Source organism: Strix aluco, chromosome 10, assembly GCF_031877795.1.
Source record: "Strix aluco isolate bStrAlu1 chromosome 10, bStrAlu1.hap1, whole genome shotgun sequence".
Taxonomy (NCBI): Eukaryota; Metazoa; Chordata; class Aves; order Strigiformes; family Strigidae; genus Strix; species Strix aluco.
The window spans coordinates 13301899-13319677 of NC_133940.1; the positions used below are offsets into that span (position 1 = coordinate 13301899).

General features: G+C 37.4%; 1 protein-coding gene across 1 annotated transcript in view; it reads right to left on the reverse strand.

Moving 5' to 3' along the window:
- AMMECR1 (AMMECR nuclear protein 1) overlaps positions 1 to 17779 on the reverse strand; it is a 109623-nt gene that overhangs the window by 45387 nt on the left and 46457 nt on the right. Inside the window, exon 3 of the mRNA XM_074835313.1 lies at positions 2005 to 2115. Within this exon, the coding sequence (XP_074691414.1) occupies positions 2005 to 2115 (111 nt within the window). The remainder of the gene's footprint in view (positions 1 to 2004; positions 2116 to 17779) is intronic.

The window sequence follows — 17779 nt, forward strand, 5'->3', positions numbered from 1 at the left end:
AAACTCTGAAAGTTCAGCGACATTTCAAAGGTGCTTCTGTTATTCCTCAAATGCTCTCCCCTCTGGAAGCTCTGTAGTTGGAAAGATTAATACCATGAAGGAAACTGATCAGAGATAACCCTCTCTTCCTTTTCTTAAATAATGATTGATGGATGGGAAAAACTTTTTTGTACAGATACGAACTTTACATTTCAGTGGTCATATCTGAAGTTTGATTGGTTTGGTTTTTTAAAACAACGGGAAACATTTTTGGTGCCATAGAAATAAAAAGGTAAAAAAGATACTCATAAAAGGTAACAAAATTCAATATGCCACTAAATAGAATATTTTATTTTAAAACAACTGATGATCTCAAAGGTTTTTGAAAAATAGGTTGGTATATAATTTCTCTCATCTTGAAAATTCCTGAACTATCCTCTGAATAGCCTCGTATAAACTTCCACAGCATGCAGCCATCGTTCAAATACTGCACTAAAAATATTTCAGTTCCCTTTAATTTGCATCACTTTTCACATATTTTGACTTCAGCTTTCAGAGTTAGAATGCAATGACAGAAATCTTATAAGCATTTTTACAGGTATGCAAGAGTATAGCCCTATTTGATTTGCAAGAATGGAAAAAATCTATGAGCAGCGAAGAGTACTTTTTTGGCTATCACGTTCTTCCTAGTCTTAGGGGGCAACGTTCTGTACAAGCTCATTGTTCTCTATCAGGCGCTGTAAAGTGTACACTTAAATGAAAAAAGCTCTTCAGTGCAGGGGGCTAGTTGTTTTTCCTCCAGTCTGGATGAAAAACTCACTAACAGTTAAGATAAAGGCTTTTAACCTTCAACAGAGAAATTGCTTTGAATTTTTACAATAAACTGCTTCTCTTTTACCATTTTGATTGCTGAGGTTTTAAAGGACACAACCAATAACATTTCAGACCACATAATACATAAAACCAACACAATAAAGGTAACTAGGTCTTTTGTAAGTTTGTAAGGACTCCAGGAGATGAGCAGTTGATTTCTTCAAGCTGAGCAGAGAAGCATGAAATGAACTTCAGCTTGCAACAAACTAGGGAGACATGTAAGAAAGAACATGTCCCATTTTAATATTACTTAATACTGGGATTGTCAAGGCATTTTAACAGCAAAAAGATCCTGTAATGGAGGAAAAGCCTCAAATCTAAAGTGATCTGGAGCCACTAATTATTTTAAATGATGACAATTTTAGAGGTCTACACATGCCAGAATGTAGTTTCTATTTTAAAGCACTATAAACAGTCTATTGTAACCGAGTGGAACAAAATTCCATTGATTCTTTAGAAAATAAACTCAAGAAGACTCTTAGAAAAAAACAAGTAGAAAGCTTGCTACTAGCTCTAGTGATAAACTTATTAGTTTTCACTCTATGCAAAGGAAATGGAACAATATTAAGGTGAATGAATTTAGGTGTAGATCAAAAAAATGAAGGATTATGCTGCCAGGGAGTGAAGGATTATCATCACTTACCTCCCTCATCCAGAAGCTTCCCACTCAGGGGCTGGGATGTATCTGAAGAGTAACATGTAATGGAAATTTGTAGCATTAAATTAACTGCAGCTGATTGGAAGCACCTGATGGAGAAGAGGTGAGAATACCTGCTGTTTTAGAAGTGTGAATAGGATAATCCCCAAATCTGACTTTCTGGTCTTCTGCCCTGACATTAACTATTAAGGTTAAAATTTGTCTGAACACTGGAAAAAATACTATAATAGTCAGTTACAATAAGCTACTGGAGAGTAGTTTTCCAGACTGATAAAAAGAAAAAAGGCTCAAGTTATGGTTTTTAACTGAAACCATAGCCTCATGACACCAGTAGTCAAATAACCAGGCAATACACTTAGCATCAAAAGGACATCCTTTCATTGATCAGTACAGTGACACAGTCAAAAAACCCAAAACAAACCAAAGCACACCTATCATCTCTTCAGTAGACTATTTAAATATGTAAGTCAAGGCTACAGAAAACAAAATCTTACCTAGTAAGTGTGTACTCCCTGAGTCCTGAATGCAGATTCATGGCAGAAAAAGTACCTATGCATCCACGTAATCGTTTATCTCGACCAATCTTCCACGTTACAAACAGTGGGCTGTTTTAGGGAAGAAAAAAAGACATGATCACAGAAGCAATAGTGACGGTGTGAAATTTCAGCAACAGTGCCGTTCCATTTTGGGCAATGGGGGGGGTCAAATCTCTAAAATAACTATCTGAGCAGGCCATAGTATTTAGAAGTATCCTTTGCAATCCTTTTGACTGTTCTAGAAACATTGCTCATGTGATATAACAGAAAATAAGATTACTGGAATAGTTAATGGAGACCATGCAACTGCTTGGTTACAGCTATGATATGTTCAATGTCCCTCACTGTTACCCATTAGCTTTCTCCTGTGAATGGGAAAAACCTCGCCCTACACACCTGCACATAAGGAACTCTTTACAGAAGGGAAAAACACCCCTGTCACAGTAGCCACCTCTCCACCTGAAAACAAATACTTTGGTCCTTAACACTGCAGGCATGAAGCTATCAGAAATCCTTGGAAGACAAGGAAATTTAGAAACATTCTCCGAACTTGAAGAACTGCCTGAGGAAAGGATATTTTCTCCACAAATCCCAAGTCAGTATTTAAAGAATCTTAAAAGTGACCAGTAGTGGAGCAAAATCTCTAGTAATTTGAACATGTCTCAATTATATGAGTGTGACAGTTACAAAGAAATACTTCTACTATCAAGCAACATTGTACCAATCTATACACTACCTTAACAAGAAAGAGACAAACCATACAACTTTTTGGGACCAAAGTTTTTCTTGCAATTCTAGAGCACTGCATCAATATGAAACAGAAAACTACACAAACTTCAATTTCTCCAGGGAGTATACATGGCTCCTGGATACCCTGTCCTCTCAACTCTAACAAAGACTTATAATCCTGACATGAACAGGGATGTATAGAGAAGAAAAGCATATAAAATTTACTTCTTCCAGAAAGGAGACAAATCAAAGTAGATTACACAAACAAGAGTGCACTCTCCCTTACTGTTAGGCTTAAAAAAATAACAACAATTAGAAAAAAAGACATTTCAGTTAAACAACTTGACAGAGTATTCTTGATCACGAACAGGTTAACATTTCTGCAGAAACATGAACCCCTCCCCCCACAACTGCAGAGCACCTCCCTCTTAAATCCTGAAGTGAATCTGGTGTTAATTTTTGTGGTAAGTCATAGGCCATAAATATATAGCATTTTTGGTATGAAGACTACAGCCACACTGCACTAAAGCTGACAGAAGCAAGGCACATCTCTGACATTCAGAGCACCTGTGACCACTACACACACACTTCAGGATGCACAAGTGATTTCTCTCCAAAGCTATTTGCTCAGGCACTGCTCTTCAGCATTATACACATGTACAAACCATCATTCTGAATTAATCTTGTTTTTCTTTATGGCTGTTTCCTACACAGTTCCTTACTATACAGTCCACAGTCATTGCTATGAAGATCAAGTTGTCTGACATGAGGTAACCTACCTCAGGCTAGCATCTGAGAAGCAGATTACAAAGCAAACATAATTACCACATGTGCCTTTAAGGAGGGGAGCAGATTCAGAAGCAGAAAGAGTCAAAAATTCACAAACACTCAAGCTGGCTGCATCAATAAATAAGAATCATCTTCTCTTACTATTATCAGCTGCAAATAATGAGCAAATTTACAACACTGCATTGCAAGACAACCTTCGATAGCTATGTCTTGTCTGACTCCTCATCTGAAAGATTAGTAAAAATATAATCTGCAAGTTTCTCTATATTTTGTGACACAGAACCTCCCTTTCTAGCTATGCTGAGATTCTTAAAATATACTTAGGCCAAGAGCTTTACTATATGAGCAGATCAGTCACTGCACAATTGCATGAATCACTGCACAGTGTCACAGAGATGGATGTAACTGTACTGGGGGTATATGCATAGGTACACATGTAGTTTTGGACTCTCAAGGAATAGCCCACATTCCTTTTCTGCTTACACCCCACTTGCTTTGTCTGGTGTGACACAAGATACTCATCATGTGATGGCAGAAAAGGATATGCCTCTCAGTCTCTACAGCACCAATGCAGCAGCATCCAGTCCTCTCATAGCTTTCCAAAACCTGTTGTTACCGCCTGCTGGTAGAGCAACTTCCTCCTTATTTGATAAAACTGGACAAGTTCCCTTCTTTCAATGACGATGAATAGAAAAGGAAGCTGAAGTCATATTTTTCTTTTGGATTTCCTTTTATTTCTTTTGCGCCCCCTCCCCCCTTTTCTGTTGTTTGTTAAAAACTGAAGAGCATAAAGCCAGAAGGGACTATTACCTAACATTTAGTGGAATGCAGATTATTACACTATTCTCCATTCAGATCAACAAGTGGCATTTTACTAGCATTTTCAAGAAAGGTATCCCAGTTCCCCTAGATGGTATCAACAAAATTATTAGATCACAATGGCCCTGAAGACACTCTCCCCTTGCACAGAAACAAACCTAAATAAGATTCAAAATGGACTTTAGGATTATTCTCTTGACCTTTATCTTTGGATTATGAGATTTATTAGTTGTAATACACTTAGTGGAGGGCTATAATTCAGGGAAATATATACACATTTACTTTCTTCTCAAAACAGAATTCCTTCTAGGATGCATTGTTACTGCTACTTTAAAAGGGCAACGAAAGAAAACAGAGACCACCACTGGATGTCAAACAAACTACTGAAACATTTGCATGTGCTTTGAAGGTCCTTCTCAATGAGTACCAACAGAAAAAGTAAAGGTTATATACATATATTTTTGTACTAGTGGTAGCAGTAGTATAAGCATACTGTTTGGACTAAAATTTAAACCTCTATCCCTTGGATAAATGAACCCCTGCTGGTAGCCATACATGCTATACATCACAAAATCTGACTAAAGATATTTTTCCAACCTTTCAAGGTCTGTATTCCGCCACACTTGCCTCCCTGTTCCCCAGGAGCCACTAAAGATATCAGCATGTCTACACAGAAGATATAAGCCTACTGAACAGAATGACTTTTCTTAATTACCATCACAGATGTCTTCAAACTGTAATATGGATCAAAGCTTCAGAGCAGTCTGTGACCCAAGAAGATTCTAACTCTTAAGATTCAGGAAATAAGGCTGAAAGGGACCTTCAGAACTCCTGCTATCATAAGGAATAATTGTATTATATAATTCTGTTCATAAATGATCCACATTCTCCATCTTAAAAATTACTATAAATAATGGGGACAAAACCCTCAAAATGAAAAATTAGAAGGTTGCCTCAAAACCTCACTGAAGTTCAGAACCTCTGGAAACATTCAGATTTCCTGCCAAAACGTTTTCCCAGTCAGCTTGTACCTAGCTATTCTTGTGCCAACATTGTCCTTAAGTTTAAATAGTTCTTTTCCCTTCCTGGATATTATTCCCCGAAGTATTTATAGAAAGAATTCATATGCCTCTTCAGACTTCATTTTGCTGAGCTAAATGGATTGTGTTCATTGTTTCCTCTCAAAGGTGATCTTTCTGACCATCACAGCTCTTTGCCACACCTTTTTCCAGTTTAAATTCGCCTTCTTGAACATCAGTGTCCAGAACTCTATGTAGAATTACAGAGGAGGGTCGCACACCTGCATTAATGCATCCACCTCTGAACTAGAAACACTGACTGCTACATTTTAGGATTAATTCTCACAGCCTAATATAAAGTCCAAGTCTGCCATTCAAAACTTTACAGAGTATTTTTAGTCTTACACTAAACAGACAATAGAAAACCAGCTCATAGAACCTAGACAAGCTATGCAGAGAAAAGAATTTATTTCTTTCTAGTGATGTTCTTTTGCTTTTTATTGGTATCCTTGGTTTCAGCTGCTTGCCTATTTTCTCCAAGCCTAAAATGCTTTTTTTGTGTTTTGAAGTCAGTAATGCACAAATGAACTTGCCATCTAACATAAGTACCAAATCTGAGATCTGAGGCTGTGCCAAACTTCACAGGTATTGATGTCAAGAACCGCTAAGTAAATAAGTACATTTTCAACTTGAAAATAATCCTTATTTTAGCTGTTATCTGTTTTTCTTAAAATAAAAAGGGATTTTTTTTTGAGCAACACATTGTTAGACATAGAATGAAAATTTGTACCTCCAAGCACTTGAAAGAAAACAGAAGAGAACAACAGAAGATAAAACCTTCAGTAAAAAGCTGAAGAGGCAGCAGATGTGATGCTAGGAGTCCCTTTGATCCAATGACGTACAGCGAGGATATGCATCGCATGCTGGAGAGATGAGTCCTCTTTTTGCCTGAAGAAGTTTGAACCCACATATCCCACACAAGAGTGGGAGAGCATATTGGGGTGGAGCACACTCACCTTCCTGACTCTGGCTCCCTCTTGATCTAGTATGAAAGCTGGAGTGTTTTTTGTTGTTGTTGTTTGTTTTTTAAAAAAAAACGTTCACCAAACCAGATGCTGCGCTTCCCTGGGAGGTCTCTAACAATGAGCTTCAAGTAGTTCTCTTACTCAATTTAGGGTGAAGCATCTTATTAAAAAGCAAAACAGCTCCAAGCTTGGGAGTGAGCCCTCTTGAACCAAAAGACTCATGTGTTATCCAGCTTCTGATCGTGGTGCCAGAATCTCTGACATACCCTGCTGACAGTGTTAACAACAGGAATGATGCAGAGCACCCCAAATATTCAGTAGCTGAAAGTTGGTGGAAGATGTTTCAAACTGTACAGAAAGAGAAGCGATCAAATCCTAACCCTTAAAAGCATCTGTAAATATCTTAATTATTCTTCTTTCATAAGGGTATTTTGTAGTTTATTGCTTGTTTGTGAGCCAGACACTGAAAAAACATTTCCATCTAAAACTACTTACAGGTGCCACAGCAAATTCACAAGCAACCTGAAGACTTATAAACTTTCCACCCAGCTATTCCCTAATTTACTATTTATTGAAAAGTCTTGCCCAGTTCTAATCTAAATACCAGGCAACTGTTCCAGTTATTTGCTATAGAGGCTGTCAGGCACTACTCCACAAAAACCAGCTGATCATACAGAGTGTTCTTCCCTACTTTCAGTTGCAAAACTGAATTAAAGAGACCATTGCAACACAGTAAGAATTTAAACTAATATACAACTCCTGCCATCAAAAGGGGCATACGTACATAGTCTGTCTCCTTGATAGACTACTGAAATGTTATGTACATATCCAACACCCTAAACACTGACCTTAAAGGCTAGCCAGGAGTATGGGTCACCCGATCAGAGTGCTGCTCCATGTGTCACTTCAGCTACTATTACACTATTTTCATTAATGAAGAAACTAGGACAGCCCTGTACTTTACTTGAGCATTAATCTGTTACAATTTCTGGAGAATTGGAGCACTTTACATGAAGGTCACAAGGTATAAACCTATATAAACATTGAAAGTATCAAAACAGTCTCTTATATACCATGCTTACCAGTGCCCTAAGCACCTAAACCAATTATTGACCTGCTTGCTATATGTTATGGAAAATATTTAGACTGAAAACAAAAGTGTGCAAGCTATTTTAGTAATCAGTCAGCTATCATAGTAAGAGTCAGCATGCCAATAACTTAGACTGATGTCATGTAGAAAGCACTGTTAAAAATACCCTCTTTTAATATAAAGCAGCACTGGATACAAGCTACCTTTTATTTATCAGTAAGTATAATAAAAAAGTGAAGTGATTCTTTAAGTCGGTGTTTGGGGGAAAAGGCAAGAAGTGTGAATTCACTGGTCTTTTTCTGCTGCCATCAGGAGCAGCATGACAAGTTTTTCTTCCTTGTTAGAGAGTAAAAGAAAGGGAAGGAAGGTGGGAAGAATAGGGGAAAGGAAATGTAACAGACCAAGAATATTTCTCTACTTTCATAAAAGATGTGTGAGAACTTTTTTGGTTTCACTTGAAGACTTCAAAGTAATAAAAAAACCAACTTGTAGGACTTTAAGTGAAAATGATTAAACTTGATGAATTGAGAGGTAAAATGATATTTAGACAGACATTTTAATTATAGGTATTTACCCTAACATCTTTTATAACCAGAGAAGGGAAAAAAGTGTCTACAGCCCTAATGTTACTTGACACCGAGGGCTGTAGGATCATACACACACTTTGAAAAGTCAGGCCACTCACTGCCAAAGTCAGGACCCCTTTGCAAGACCAGAGTGCTTCCACTTCAGCTCCGAGGATTTCCAAGCTACAACACGCCCAGAAAATACTCTAAACAAGCAAAATTGCAGTGGCAGTGTTTTCCTTTTTGTTTTACGCAAGTGAACAAGCTATTGTTCCTAAATTCTAGAAATTTTAACATTTATATTTTTTAACATAAAGCTTACTCTATCTTATTTGGGATCATGCTACATCTTCAAATAATGCTAAACGCTCACGTAATACTGTTTCAAACTGGAAGCATCTGGAGAAAAAGAAATTAAAGTTTATCGTTAGAACAATACGCTGCAATCCCTCTCACAAGCAATGCCAGCCTTACTCAGAATCACAGAAAGCAGCCTCCCTGCTAACTGATGCACTCTAAACTTTGTTATACTCCAGGCTGTGGCATTTCCAGATGTCACAACTCAGTGAGCTAATTCACATTACTCAATATAAGAGAATACAGCTTAGTAATGAAGGAGGCGGGAACATGTACACTGATAGCTCTATCAAGGGCATCTACACATACACTCTGAGGCACAGGAGGGGGACAGGTATGTTGAAAGTTACCTAGTTTGTGATGAAAGGGGAAACTTGATGGATGGTATTATGGAGCTGGTCAGCCACAACAAAAAAATCTGGTGCATACCTTTCTGCAACAGTCACACAAGCACACAACGTGGTACAAGGACATTTTAGCTTACCAGATACATCCTGGAAAAAATCTGGTAAGATACAAGAAAGTCAAGACAAGAGTTTATGAACCTCCAAAGGGGAATAAGGGAGAATGGTAACACCAACACCCCCTACCCCAAATTTATAAGGCCAGAATTTGATAAATGTAGACAGTACATAAGATCTTCTGGAAGACAAGAGAAGCAAGAAAAGGAAGAAAAGGTCAGCAGCTCCTCACAGGAAATGAAATGTCCTCAAAGGAAATCGGCACAAGTGCAAAAAAGACCAACAATCACAGTAATAGATCCACTTGGAGAAACTGGAAATAAATTATGTTATTGAAAAGACAGACAGAAGAACAGCAAAGCACAACAAAAAGAGGCACAATGAAGACAATCAATTTGCAGCATGACACATGAATATTTATTAGTATAAAGGAAAAACAACTATCATTTAGGAGAAGAAAGAGAAAGACAAGGAAATTGTTGGCCAGCTACTTAACTCAGAGACTTAGGTGAACATCTGGCAACAGAAGATGCTAAGAAACCCAAATTGTTAAATGTTCAATTTAAAAAAACCTAATGGTAAGAAACATGAATGCTGGGACTGACTGCTTGGGAGGACATACAGCTGCCATCATCAATGCATCCTCAAAGACCTCCAGAAACAGGCCACTGTCAGGAATACTGTAAATATATTTGATTCCACCCTTTAACAAGAGAAGAGACCAAATGGCCTCCTGATGTTTACTGCAGACTCCTTTTCTGATTTTGTATGATGCAATCTAAGAGAACAAAGGGACAATTCACACATGAAACTGTTAAATTGTGGGAGAGACAATTACAAACCTCCAGGATCGAAAAAGAAACCATCTGAGAAAAAACACATTTATCTTACACTTCTGTACCTCTCCTTCCATGTAGCAGTATTACAGAATTGAGTAAAGAAAGAGATATGTAACATTAACTATACTCTAAAGATCAAAAAAACATTAATTTATTTATTGCTTCAAAAATTTAAGACTGACTAGCTTCAGCGACATTCAAGGTGCTATTCAACATTTACTTGAGTGCGTAAGCACTTTCTGAATCAGGAATAGAAGCCAGTTTCTTCAGCAACTTATCTAAATTTCGAAGAGGGCTCTGAAGTGAAAATTTAGAGAAGCCCATGGATGATATTTTTCCTATTCTGAAAGCCAATATAAAGAGCCTTTGGGGGCTAGATGCAAACAAAGAGCTAGTTTTTCCACTACAGTGCCACTTAACACATACTTTGACATGAGTTAAAAAAGCACTACTTGCTTGACTACTTTTACACAATTGGAAAAACAATTAACTACTGAGTAAAGTGTCTGAAATCCATTACCCTGCCTGTATCCAATTACACACATATACACAAAATACCCCAACTTACTAGGATACTGACTTCATCTAGCAAAATTCATGAAGACTGGAGCACATCTAAAAAAAATATAGATTTCCCTGAACAGGAGGAACTTCGTTCTGTGATAACGTTCTTCTTCCTTGTGGGAAATATGCTGAGATTCCTAAAAACAGGCTATATTGCATTACTCCAACACATTTAGTCAGTGAAGAAGGTTCATTATTGCCAATATATGATGATCTGAAGACAATCACCACAATCTACTGGCTTCTGAAGCTGGAAGCAAGATCTGCAATTGTTTAATTTAGAATACTATATAATTACTGAAAAAGTTATTTAATATTTTTGAGGGCACAGCATATTCTTTCAGTCATTCTCAGGACTAAGTGATCAAATGAGCAACTCTTCCCAACTACTGTATTTCAGAAACAAACATTTAGAGATTTCTTTCTTTACCCATGTAACAACTTATTTGGTGGTTTTACTGAAATCATTACATGCCCTAGAGATCAGCCTCACAATCAAAACCTGAGCTGCTAGGTGTGAATTTGTTAGCAAGTTCTGCTTATCTAAGCAGCTAATCTTAAGGTAGGTCATAAAGCAGGTACTATTTTAAGAAAATCTAGTTTAAACAACAGCATCATCAGGGTTAAAAATAAGAGGACTGCTTACTGGTAGGTCATTTTCTAAAGTGAATCTACACCACCTTAATTAAGGTTGCATTCAATATATTAAAATTAATTTTTAAAATGGTCATAAATTCACAAATACAGCCAGATGATGTGGCTGTTCATTCAGCTGCAGGACAAATGCTGCTGTTCTTGTATTAGAGGAGCTGAGGCAATATGAGCAGCATTCCAGAAAAGGTGAAAGTAACAATTTATAAGGGGACAAGGACTTGGACTTTCAGGTATGCCCAGACTAGATGCTCAGTCAGACACTACTCTGTATTTACAAAGTTGTTCTTTTGCACCTTCTCCCTCCAACTCTCACAAGACAATTCGTCAACCTCATGAAACAAATTGAGTTTCTATGACATATGTTACTAAGTTCACTGTTCACTTTGCTAAAATAGATGTTTACATGTAACAAAATCCAGAACTACTCAGAAATCGCACGCATTGGTTATGTAGGCTTATACAGGATTGCTAAAAAAAGACTTGAATATTTACAGTTCCTCAAAAAACCAAAATTGATAGTAAAAGTTACGTTCTACACAAGCAGAGAATCACAGCTTAGGACAAAACTGGTTTTACCCACCTCTATACCCAAGACAGTTTTTAATGTTGCCAGCCCACAAGTGTGTTTGAAACTGAACTTACGGACTTCCAGCATGACATAACTGCACTTTCAAGAAACAACCTTCAAAACCGTAAAATCCTCCGTAGAGATACTCCTCAGGGCAATATGGGTGGCAATGTCAGAGCACTTAGTCTGCAGCGTCACAGGGCACCTGGAAATCCCTCAGCATGACACCTTCCATACAGGTCATCTAATTACTCGCTTCATCGCTCAGGGTTACCAATGCATGTTTAAGTCTATATATCTTGTTTTAGGGTGAGACACTTGAATCTTCATCTAAAATGGAACCTTTCTTCCTCAAATTCCCATAATGACAACCTCAACTGTGTAGAAATTGAGTTTGTATGAGGGACTGATCTGTCATGGTGTCTGCACAGACACACAGCTGAGTATGCATACACTAACTAAGAGAACATACTGGTTAATCTGCTTATACTGCTTCATATTACAATGCTTCAACTATGTTCCAACTGCAGTTCTTGTCCCACCACAAAATCCAAGATCATCAAGCTGGTTTATATCTCAATCAGTAGGTATCAGGTTTATACATCTGAATGGCTGCTAAATCATTAAGTTAATTTAAATCATCTAGAATTGACTATCTTCAGAACGTCAATCCCTAGGGCTGTACTTTAGCCACTGAAGCCATCTGTATTTCCAAGACATTAAGATAAACTTTAAGTGAGGATCCTATGCAGTTAGGTTAGAAAGGGTATCGGCATGGCTGTATTTTTATTTAAGTTTTTTAAAAAAAAAAAAAATCACTGAAAAATATTTCTAGCCCATACAGCTGTGAAGACAGCCTTCCAAGTATGACCCAAGCATTAGCCAATGCAATATCACAAAGTTATTGCAGCACCTTGGCCGCTGATCTTAGCAACAGCAGTGCTAACACAGCCTTAATGTTTACTATTTCTTGTCAGAATCATGCATGCAACAGGGAAACCATTAGTCATTTCAAATTTAAAATACTCTTTGCAATGATGAAGAACAGTGGCACGAAGCCGTCACCCACACAAAAGAGGGAGGGGAGGACATGATTTGAGAGTAGACATGAGGAAGAAAAAAAGCAAAGAGAAGTAGAATGGAAAATTCATAGCTCCCCCAGAAGACTGTAGAAGTAAGGAACAGTGGGGAAAGAGAAGGGCTTTTTCATCTTGCTGGGAATGCAGAGTAGAATGAGTCTGCTAGTCTTAAATAATAAAAGCTAACAACATAAAAAAGAACTACCAGAATGGAACAAAGGGTTACATCCTCTTTAAAACACAGCAATTGTGCTGCCAAGCCTCCTCACCAGGGTATTATCACAGTACCTTCTGTGATCATGCACACCATGATCCCCTGCTCTTCCATATTTACCTCTGATAGTCAGTTTAGCCTTCTATCTTGTAAACTTCTGCTAATCCTACCCAAGTCCTGACCAGCAAGGTAAACATACGAACATGCTCCTCAAAAACAACGAAACAAATGTCTCTATTTCAACACCAAAAATCACTGAAGACAATAAATAATCAGCTTTGCTTTTTTAAAAGGCTTATTGTTTTATACATATTCTTTCCATTAAAGTGCCTACAAGTCTCTCAGCACAGGTCTGGAGGGAGCAATGTAGCTTGAAGACAGATATCCCTCAGCTACTTCCAGGCGAGCATCCTTATCTGAGCAGTACAGTGCCATACATGTGACAGCAGATAGGCCAGCTCTGCACTCAGCCTAGTTGATTCTGGCTCTTATTAAGCACTAGATCAGGAATTGCTGAACTGTATGCTGTTTTGTAACAAAGCCATAACCATGTAACACTCCTCTGATCAGCACTACCAGCCTCACACAGTTTGAGACATTGCAAGGTATTACAGAATAGGAATAGGTGACCAAAAAAAAAATTAAAAAAAAAAAAAAAAAAATCACAATTTATTCCATGAACACTACAGAAATACAGCAGTAACAGGCATTGTTGATACTGTTCAAGGTCATGGTGATGAAAAGCAGGTGTGAGGTTGGCCTGGCCAGCTCCCACCTCTCGCCAAGCCAGGGAGCCCTCCAATCCATGGGATTCCGGCCATCTCCACAGCCTCGCATCACAATGGCAGGGATGGAGAAGCCATAGAAGCCCATCTCTACACAGCTCCTTACAGGAAGTAGCAGGGCACTCGTGTATCCTCAATGCCAAATACTACTGGTATATACAAATTTAAAAAACAATTGTTTATTTGGGAACTGACAGCTTAAGTGTGTACTCCTGCCTCCATCATATTCTGAACTCATTACACCTCAAAAATCATTATTCTGCCCACTGTGCTCATTTCTGTATTTCATGTATTATCTTTTGTTTCCCTTTCCCCTCCCCTCTCATCTCCTTTTTCATTTCTGTCCTTTCTCCATCTTTTTCTTAATCTCCCTTTGTGACCAGCTTTTGAAAAGGGGGGGAGAAGAAATAAAGTAATACTCAAGTTACTGCATTCCACATGCCCATTACAAGTCAGTGAGGGTTGAGGCCCTTCTCCCTAAATGGGCTGCTATTTGCTTTATAAATTCTGGAACCCTTATTTTGACTAAAACCTCTGGAGCATTCAGCATGTTCCCAAAAATTCAGTAAAAAGTTATGAGAAAGTAGATTTTGAATTTTGAAATGCAAATGTGACCGCTTATCAAAATAATGCTTAATCTTTCAAGACAGTATACGTGCTTATTAAACACATCCAGAGTAAGACTGTACCTCCAGATAAACTTTTCCTCTAATGTCAAAAGCAACCAAGAACAAGTGTCAACATATTCTAGGTTATTAAGACACCATAATTTGTAACGTTTAATAAAATTATATAACAATATGCATATTTACATTATAAAACTGTTCACATTTATGCTCTGACCTACTTAAGCAAATAGTTTTCCCCAATTGCACAATTATGAACCAGAGCAGAAAAATCAGACTTTATGAAGTTAATAAATCAATTCAGTGTCATTACAAATTATTACTTCAGAGTCTGCAGTCACCTGATTATGACTTTCAATGGGGCATATTTAAATATTTCCAAGAAATATAATTTTGATGCCAATACCTTCATTATTAGTCAAACATTATACTTTTAATTAACTCAAACTAATTTCAAATTATACACTGAAATTATTGGTTTGTGAACCAAAACTATTCGCAAAAACTATTAAAGCAAAGCCAGTATTTTCTCCCTGGCTATTCCTACCTTCCTCATAGTCCAGAAGACATTAAATGATTTTACATTCCCTTTCATAGCAGTAGACAGAAAACCCAGGAAAATACCTCATTTGATCCAATAAATAGTTTCATCAAGTAACTTTGGCTACATTTTAAGTGTTTTGAACTGGATAGGTCCCAGCCAAAGTCACCTCCCCACATGATTTTCAAAGAAAGTGAGCAACTTAAAACGATATGCTGCTCCCATATCTAAAAATGAGCTCAAACTCCATGTACCCCATATTCAAGTGTAGTCAGATTAACAAACATGTCAACAAATTAACAAGCACTTAAAAGGACCGGCAGTACTTATCCTCCCCAGCAACACTATGCAGTCTCCTCTTGAGGAGGAGCAAGTAGTCCTGAATTAGAGATACTAATATCAAAGAAAAACATTTTTTAAACTGCAGCAGTCACCCTAAAAACATATAATTGAAAGCTCTGCAAGTCAAAGTCGAAACAATTTCAGTACCACGAAAGATCTTATGTGTAGTTTATGATCATTCTACTTACAAACTGGAAGTGAGACAAAATATATCCTGTGAAAACATTTTCCTATGAATAGTCATTTTTTTGCAATTAATGCTTGGAAAGGATTCAGCAGAACCCCTTCCTAAAATTCCATGAAGTAAAATATATCCAAACCCAAATGTTTTATGAACACCACAGCCACAATGTTTTAGAAAGCTGCATAAGGTCCCCAGAGCTTCTACCCCATAAAAGAATAGTGAAGACAATGCTAAAGGGATCAGGTAAGAACAGCTCCAGGTCCTATATTCGTTCTTTCCTTAGAAGTTGCTAGGTAAGAATGTAGCAAACATTAGTTTTGAGGTGCTAGTACAATGTTTTCCCTTCTACCAGTAGCAGGATGCTTCACGCATAAAATTAGTTTTGAAAGTTGATATAGAAAAAGTATTCTCTAGGCACTACAAGTCTGAAAGTTTAGCACCACAGCACCATTTCCATTCTTCTAAGAGAGCAAGCAATTCCATGCTCACAAGTAGTTGCTGCATATTAACTACAAGAGCCAGAGAATATCGTTTTGCATAGATTTCAGACAGCAGCTTAACACACAATTGCTACCTTTAGAGTCTACACATACTACCTTAAAAGAAAGTCTGTTCTCGTTGCCAATGAAGATATGGAATTTTTACTTCTGATTACTTGACAGTTTTACCCAAACTGTCAGTGACCATTTGCAACGGGGATGTTGGGCTTTCATGAATTGTTTTTTTTGTTCTGCTGAAATATTACCTGAAGCAGTTAACCAAGACACCAGTGAAAACCAGGAGCTGTAGTTATGAAAAGGTCACACAAAATTTTATTAGAGCTGTAACTGGGATTCTCCTGCTATAGACGAATCATAAGTTATGTTTTAATTAATTTCAGCTAACTGCGAGACACATTCTTTGAAAATATTAGATGAATGAGTAGAAGCAGGCAGAAACGTATGCAATTTGTTCTGGAAAATAACTTTGTTAATTAAATTCACACAATTTATACATACAAGACACTAGACATACAGTTATAAAGCCATCCATTTGGACCTTTAAAATGTTTTTTGTTAGTTGCCAAATGCACGATGCACACTGAAACATAAGCACCTAGGGGCACAACAGCTGAACAAAAAATTTATGCCAATAACTGAGAATTTGCCAAGCCTGCGAGAAATTAACACATAGGAGTTTTCTGCTTAAGTGCAACTTGGTTCAAAGGAATGAGAAATATTTAAAGAAACCTAAGAAAAAAATGGAACTACACAGAATTTTTTATAGCAGTAGTATGTTACAAAACTTATATGCCAAGGTGTCAGCTGACAGGAGAGACTGCAATTCAGCCAAAGATTCAAAACTATTCCTTTAAAAATCATTGATCCTTCTTCATGTTAAACTACGTATTTTAAAGGTCCACTACATAACAGCAGCTTGCAAGAGACTCAAAATATTATGAACTACACCATTACAAGATACATTAGAGTATACTGGAGTATTTTTTAAATGCATAACTTTGAAAATTTACTAAACATGCGATTATTTTGGTACTGGTTTTAAGAAGCTCATGATAATGTTGCAAGACAAGCTAAAAAACAAGCCTCAGCAGAATTTGAATTTGCCCTCTAATTCAGACTTCACTAACTCTACAGCTGGAATACATTATTCTTTTGGATCACAAGAATTACTATTAAATCAATGCACTCTAGACTGCACTATTTGTATAGAACTTAGCCATGTAATTTAACTAATAAGACAACGGTTCAAAGGCACACTAAAGACAGTGCTGGAATTAGAGCCAAATGGAATTTATATTTTGTCACAGAAGAGACATACTAAAGACAGTGCTTCTTAAGACTAACAAAGATGATTAAAAAAATCACGGAGTTCTCACTGGTTTGAAAGTCATGTCTGCTGTGGAGACTGAATGTTTTTAAGACAGAGAGACATCTGTCAGTCAGCACAGGTATAATATACAGAGATATCATGCCTTCAGATGAGCTAGATGATCTCTCAATGCCTTTCCACCCCTCAAATCACAAATGACTGCATAGACGGTTGAGTAACAGTGAAGTTCAGAGCTGTTGCTTAAGTAAAAACAGCCTCACCCAATCTTCCCATCCCCAGATAGATAGCCTCCTTTCTTGTTCTGGAACAAACATGTGTGATTGGGGAACTGATCTGGTTAAAAAATCTCTCTCTCCTTTTTGACAGTTTAACTTAAACCAAGTTTGTTTCTCTGCTCTGTTTCACTGTGCAGGAGCACAGGCAGGGACATCAGCTCAAAAAGAGAGAAAGAGGCAAAGGGGCAGTGAAAAAGGGCAAGGATGATGACTGCTTACATCTGCACCCCACACAAAGAAACGCATGCAGTACAGCTTAAACAAAAAGAAACAGCAGTAAGATTTTTAAAGAAAGATAATTACTTTTATTAGACCAGTCAATATAAAAAGCAGATGAGCTTTCAGACACATTACTGCTTTAGCAGATTAGGCAAAGC